This window comes from Acartia tonsa, chromosome 3, assembly GCF_053477335.1.
Source record: "Acartia tonsa isolate MP-2025a chromosome 3, ASM5347733v1, whole genome shotgun sequence".
In the NCBI taxonomy this organism is placed as follows: Eukaryota; Metazoa; Arthropoda; class Copepoda; order Calanoida; family Acartiidae; genus Acartia; species Acartia tonsa.
Window position 1 is genome coordinate 59,829,887 of NC_137262.1, and position 7,240 is coordinate 59,837,126.

At 35.6% G+C, this 7,240-nt stretch overlaps 1 protein-coding gene across 1 annotated transcript; it reads left to right on the forward strand.

Annotated features, from left to right (window-relative positions):
- On the forward strand, positions 1 to 6,881 carry LOC145314726 (uncharacterized). Its single transcript, XM_080154768.1, has 5 exons — positions 1 to 44; positions 1,225 to 1,672; positions 2,765 to 2,959; positions 5,117 to 5,220; positions 5,594 to 6,881. The coding sequence occupies exons 2-5, from the start codon at positions 1,250 to 1,252 to the stop codon at positions 6,534 to 6,536; spliced, it is 1,665 nt and encodes a 554-aa protein (XP_080010894.1). The 5' UTR covers positions 1 to 44; positions 1,225 to 1,249; the 3' UTR covers positions 6,537 to 6,881.
- Positions 6,882 to 7,240: the final 359 nt, after the last annotated feature.

Consider the following 7,240-nt stretch of genomic DNA (forward strand, 5'->3'; position numbering starts at 1 on the left):
ATTAGTTATCTGTTGAAAGCCAGGCCAGTCACCCGATATTCAAGGTACGCCTATTATTATTAGCTTACTACTGGGAAGGGGCTTTTTGGAAAGGGTGGAAAACTATCACAATGTGACTTCAGAGCACAATTGCTTTAAAGAAGTACATTGTGGATTTGTAAAAATTAATTTTGTGATATTCAATTCTTAATTTTTATTGATTTATGACAACTAAAAATCTGCTCTTTTTATACCACTTCGTAAGTCAATGTATTATTTTTGGGTTCTTCGCTAATTAATGATATTGTTATCCTTTTTAGAAGTGAAGCTCCTATATAATTTGAAATGTCCGTATGTATGTCTGAAACGTTTTGGGAAAAACGTGATTTTCTCGCTTCCTATAAAATATAGAAGGCTGAAACTTCATGTCAACATTCCAATTGATATGGAGTATAATTAAGTGTAACACATCCAAGCGGTCGGACTGCTTTTAAGCAGCTTTTTAGCCACTTTTATTTTTCACTGCCAATTTTCTCGGCTCCTGTAAAAGATAGAAGGTTGAAACTTTTTAGCTGCTTTTCTTTTTATAACTCTCTGCTTTGTTATGTTAACAGATAATCTGCTTTATAACTCACTTTGTCCATTTGTCTATTTCATAATAAATATTGTGCTTCGCTACTTCTGGATGTTGGCATCCTTGTTTGACTCTTAAGAAACTGACTGTATAAAATAATAAAACTGCTAAATCAATATTTAAATAAAATATCCTAGCTAGTATATAGATAATTTGATAAAAAAAATGGTATTGTCTTTAAGAAATACTTTTTAATTATAAACTAAAAAGTATAGATAATCATTGGTCAGTGGAATTTTCACGCAAAAAAATCATCCGTCTATGTCAGGTGCGAGTCATAAAAAGTTAGAGTAGGAGGAATGCCGTGGTCTAAAACAGGCGCAACTCACTACCATGCACAGTTAGGACTTATCAGACAAAGGTCGTGCAATTAAAGGGTTGGTTGTCTGATTGGCAAATGGACGCTTTACACCGCAATTATAGTGCTTAGGGCTGACAACCTTATCCCATATCCATAAAAAAAGCCACATTGTTACAGAAACACTGACAAATTGTCAGCGGCCTATGCTCCCCCTGTTGAGTGAAAACGGCTTGTTACTGTTTTTTGTTTTATGACTGTTAAAATGTATTTACTACCTGTACCAAGATTTAATTTTATTTTATGATTTCAGGGTGCTCTAAACAGGGCAACCATAAATGCATGATCCACGTATGACGTCATACCAGCATGCGGGACCCCCACCTCAACCCAATGGGATGGCAGCACCTCCTGGAAGTGTGGGAACCCCTTCACAACCCAATAGGATGGCAGCACCTCCTGGAAGTGTGGGCACCCCTTCACAAACCAATAGGATGGCAGCACCTCCTGGAGGTGTGGGCTCCCCACCACAACCCAATAGGATGGCAGCACCTCCTGGTGGTACGATACGACCGCCCTTCAATTATGCAGATCCACCCTACGGACACTGCTACCCTTGTCCGTCCATGAGTTCAGATGGCCGTTGTGCAGGCATGCAGCCAAGTCCAAGAATGATGGGACCAACTGGAGGCCCCTTTGGTCCAGCAGAACCAGGAGATGTTGAATTAATTATGAGGGAAATGCAAGCATTGCAAAAAATGGTAAGGTTCATCTATTATCTTAGCAATAGCCTACAGCAAAAGAATTCAGAATTTTTATCTAAGTGGCTACGTCACTAGAGGCCTCTTATAGTATTTGAGGGGGCGGGGACAGAAGAGCTGTGGTTGAATTCGATACATTTTTTTGTGAAATGGACATCTTTTATTGTTCAGTTTGTTCATCTTGTAGGAGGGAAAGGAATGGCGTAAAGGTTGTTACTGGGGAGGGGGGGTTCGTTATTTTAGCAAGCTACAAGTTTTATTTATCAGAATACATGATAGTCTGGTGTAAGATACAAGTAATAATAAATCCATTGTTAACCCATATGACCCTAAAGTATATTTCCTTATTTATTAGTACATTAATATACAACTGATTTATAGCCATGGAAAGTTAGTTATCATTATGTTCTGTGTTTTAACTAAAACATTTTCTCAATTTTCTTTCTTTTTATCTTTTAGTAGCGAAGCTACTCTATAATTCGAAATGTCCGTTCGTCTCTCCGTCCATCTGTCCGTCTGAGACAAAATGGCAGAAACGTGATTTTCTCGGCTCCAATGACATATGCCCATCGAATCTATACATTGTTTTGTCCGTCTGTCTGTTATTTAGTGTGCTAGATTGATTCCTAGATTTTCAAGTTTTTTAGATTTTCTCAACTCCTTTTCAAGATAGAGGGCTGAAATTTTCTGGGACTAATCAATTTTAGATTTTACTTATTTTCACGAAGTTTTGATAAGATTTGTCTATTGATTGGGGTGCTAGATTGATTCCTAGATTTTTAGGTTTTCTTGATTTTCTCGATTCCTATTCAGGATTGACTGCTGAAATTATCATGGATTGAATATGCTCATATTATACATATTTCCATCAAGGTGCTAGATCGATTCCTAGATTATTGAGTTTTCGTGATTTTAAAGGTTATATCCATTCAGAATTTTTGAGCTTCGCTACTTATGGATGTTGTCATCCTTGTTTTTATAGATTTTCTGTTTTTTATCTTATTATCTTAACTTCTGATAGAGCTAGGACTAGTTTTTTTGTTTGGTTTCCCTGTTAATAATAGGCCTAGAGGTAAAAGAAACTTTTTTTAGATGTTTGATTTGCAAGGAGGGATGTGGCACCTCCAAGGACAGATTGTGCAATTCCAGCAGACAATTGCGGCTTCGGGTGCCGTCGGTTCGTTAAGTCATTCAGCTGCCACTCAAACCTCCCTCCCAACCCAAGAACAACCAAAAGTTAGCAGTGAAGGTGCACAAGTTCAAGCACACCAGACAACTGACTCTCAGGTAGCCACAACAAATAACTTCATATCAAAACTAGCGGCAACGCCCCATAGAGGCTTCTGGGGGCACCTGAGTTAGGGGAAAGGGGAAAAGTCAACCCCCCCTCTTAATTTTCAATAAGGAAAAAAATGTGAGAATTTTTTTTAGGAGGTTGGTGGGTACCCTCCTTCAAAATATGTCTAACCCTTCTTAATACCTATGAGAAGTTACATTGTAAAGGAGAACCACATAGGTTCAGCGGTTAGCGAGATCCTTCGGTACAGACAGACGCACAGATATCCTGTTACTTTATTATAAGGATTAGTTTAATAAAGGGCCCTTAAGTAGCGAAGCACAAAAATGTAAAATTTGGGGGGGGGGGGGAGATATCCTAAAAACATAGTACATTTACATGATAAATTTCCCATTTTATCTTTGTAGAATGTATGATTCAATGAACACTACTTTCACTATTATATTTATTTAATTGATATATTTTAATAACCCCCCCCCCCCCACACACACACACATACTTTGGGTTTCCTGGGATGTGGGGGGGGGGGGATTAATTAAACATTGAAAAATTTTGATAAGAATTAAACAAAAGATGTTAGCTTCGCATTTATTGATATTTTTATCTTGACATTTAAGGGGGGGTATTACAAGTCACCCCCCCCCCCCCATATATTTGTATCTTATCCCTCTTTCTACTCATCCGACCATAACAATTTTGCTCTTAAAATATCTAAAATACAAAACACTCAATGCAATGGTTGAAAGCCCAATTTATTTACGTGTATCTATGATTTTTTAAAGCGAAGCTTTTCTTTAATTAGGGTCAGTCCGTCCGTAACAGTTATATACGTACAGACTTTCTGGTAACGATTATAGAGTTGCTGCGCTTTCTAAGATGTACCTAACTGTTATGGGAATCAGTATGTAAAGTTTGAAATCGATATAAGAATTCTTACTTGTTTAAATTAACGAAAAAAGCTATCCGTTACGGACGGACGTACGGACGGACCGACCCTAATTATAGAAAAGCTTCGCTTTTAAAAATTGTGGGGAGGGGGAAATTTTTTTTTTTTGGGGGGGGGGAGGGGTTAGTCAATCCCCCTTTTAAAATTTTTGTTTTAAAAAGAAGAATTTTTTGGGGGAGGGGTATTTTTCATTCTTTGGGGGTGTAGGGGATGTCTCACCCCCCAAGAAAATAGCTTAAAACCATCACAGGACCAGTAGGTATATTCCCTGAAGAGTAGAGCCCAATCAGTTCAGTGGTTACTGAGATCTTAAGCTTCAGACAGACAGACAGACATCGTACTACTTTGTATTTTAGATACTTAAACGTTAAACATGCCTCCTTTGATTAGTTATCAATCTACAATTATCCCCTTCCCCCAAAAAATATTTGTTCTCTAAATTTAGTAATTAATAAACCAGGTATAAGCTTTTATTTCCTGTGGTGGTGGGGGGGGGGGGGGGGGGTTACAAAATATCAGACAACTAAAAATGCTTTAAGATATGAATATACAAATAAGCCTTCTGCATGGGTTAGGCATTTAAAAACCTATAAGATGGTTTAAAATAGGTTAGGTTAGGTGAAGTGTCCACTCCGACGTATTTGTCAATCCCGAGTTTGTCCTAGGACAGATACATTTTTCTTATGTCCCATTTCGTCCGTACGTCCGTCCGTAACGGATAGCTTGTTTCTTCAATTTAGGCATGTTAGAATTGTCCTATCGATTTCAAATTTTTCATGGTGATTCCTTTAGTAGTTAGGTATGATTTAGAAAGTGTAGCAACTCTATAATCATTACCAAAATGTCCGTACGTCCATTTTTAACATGTTTATTTTTATACTTTTTTAACAACAAATTTTTATGTGATCTAATCATCCGATTAATCTGATTTTTGGTATATTGATTCCTGGGACAACACAGTATAATGTTATAAGTACGCAACTCTATAATCAAGTCCTAAAAATGTAAGTATGTCCATAAACATTATCCTGTTTTAAAACAAATTTAATTACAATTTTGCTTTGACTCTTATACATTTGTATTCTGATTATTCAGTTCTGACACTATATAAGTGTTAATGTCCGTTTGTCCTACCGTTTCAGTGCTTCGCTTTTATGGATGTTGTCATCCTTGTTTTAATATTAAAATATGTATATTCTAGGATGGTGATAAAGGATTCCAAGACTTGCCTCCAGAGATTATAGGCAAAATTATGAGCTTTTGTTCCACGGAGGATAGGAGACAAATGAGATGCGTTTCTAAATGGTAAGATATAATATTTTAATTCTAAGGCCTCTCCCCTAGAAATGCTGTTTTAAAAGCGAGGCTTTTCTATATCTAGGGTCGGTCCGTACGTCCGTCTAAAACGGATAGCCCTTTTCGTTAATTTAGGCATGTTTGAATTGTTCTATCGACTTTGCATGATGATTAATATATGAGTTAGGTACAAGTTAGAAAGCGAAGCAACTCTATAATCGTTACCAATAAGTCCGTTCGTCCATTATACACATGTTGCTTATTTAACTTTTATATAAAAAAAAAATTAGAGGACTAGTGTAATAAACAGCCCATTTCATATTCCCAGTACCACAACATTTTAACTAAAATACTTTCTTTGTTCATCTATATTTTATTTCAGGTGTTTCAACGTGGTTTCTACAGCTTTCGAGGAACTGTTTGGAACCATTTATCTTCGGTTGGATAATTTTTGTGAAATATACAAAAATCTAATTACAAAAGAAGTTAGGATGGAATTAGATTTAGATGATGATTCTTATGCTACAAAAATATTGCTGCAACATCATCTGGAATTCAAAAATTTAAAAAGGCTAGAGTTGAATTTTAATGATTTAGATGATCCCTTGAATCTATGTGAGGCAATCTTGAGACAATATGGTGACCACCTGGAACATCTTGGTTTAAAGAATTTTGATCGTCTAGATGATACTGTCATTCAAGTGCCTCATCTACCTAAACTTAGTTCACTATTGTTTGATTTTGTAGGTAGACAAAAATTGCACTCCATAGTAAATGCAGTCAACAAAGAAAACATTACTCATTTGTCGCTAGAGTATGTTGATCCCTATGCCAACTTAAGTAATCTCATATTTCCCAAGCTAAGATGTCTAGAAATATGGGGTCCGAGTGATGATGGTGAAGCTGCTCTAGAATTGATCAAGTGTCACAAGAATACGCTTACAAAGCTGAAGCTGATTTTAGATGATGTTGATGATTTTAAACATTTTGATATATATGTACCAAATTTAGAAATCCTAGAATTGGACTTACCTAGCGAATGTTCTCTATCCTTAATTGAAAAAAACAAGGATACCATATGTGAGTTAAGATTGATCACCTCTGGACATCCTTCCTTTCCAGTTGTGGAGATGCCAAGACTGAAGCGTCTTTATCTAGAGGATTATGATGATACTTCTGTATTGAACTGTATAATGGCTTTTGGTACAAATATTGAAGAACTATGGTTGGATCAGATAAGAAAATCTGCTAAAGAGGTTAAAAATCTGAAGAAAATGCTCAAGAGGTTTACAGGCAAGAAGGCTACTCGGCAATCTAAACGGTAGTCAATCTGGTGATTTCAATACTCGCTATTTTCGAAATTTTATCATAAGCAAAAATAATTCGCTTCATCCTTTTGGGTAATTATTCAAATTGATATATCTATTCAAATAATGGGCCTTGAACTACAGACTGAAAATGAAATCAATTTTGTGACATCTATCTTTTATACTTTGGAAGGGGATAAAATATATGATTTTTAATTCTAAAACTCACAAACAAAATATGACTTTTACGTATTTATTGAGAATGTCATTCTTGTTTGTTAGTAGAGATATATTCTGTAAATATTATATAAATAAATATTTTTTGTTAATATATCAATAAAGCTTATAAAATATACTTAAAAATATTGTTTTTTTTTAGTTTGGTTATACTATTTTACCTGTCGGTAGGTCAGTACGGTCCGATTATAAAAAACATTTTTAGTAGCGAAGCTACTCTATAATTCAAAATGTCCGACTGTCCGTATGAAACATTTAGAGGGAGATGTAATTTGCTCGGCTTCTATAGAAGAGAGACGGCTGTAACTTCTTGTAAACATTTCCATACATATGGAGCTTTTATATTTTTCACATATTTCTCCATTTCTTTTGTGTTGTTGTTTGATTATCAAAGTTTTTTTTTTTAAATTTTGTTAGAGAGAGCAATCGGTCCTCATATTTATTTTTTGGTAGCTTTTTATCTTTTAGCTTAATCTAAAATGTGC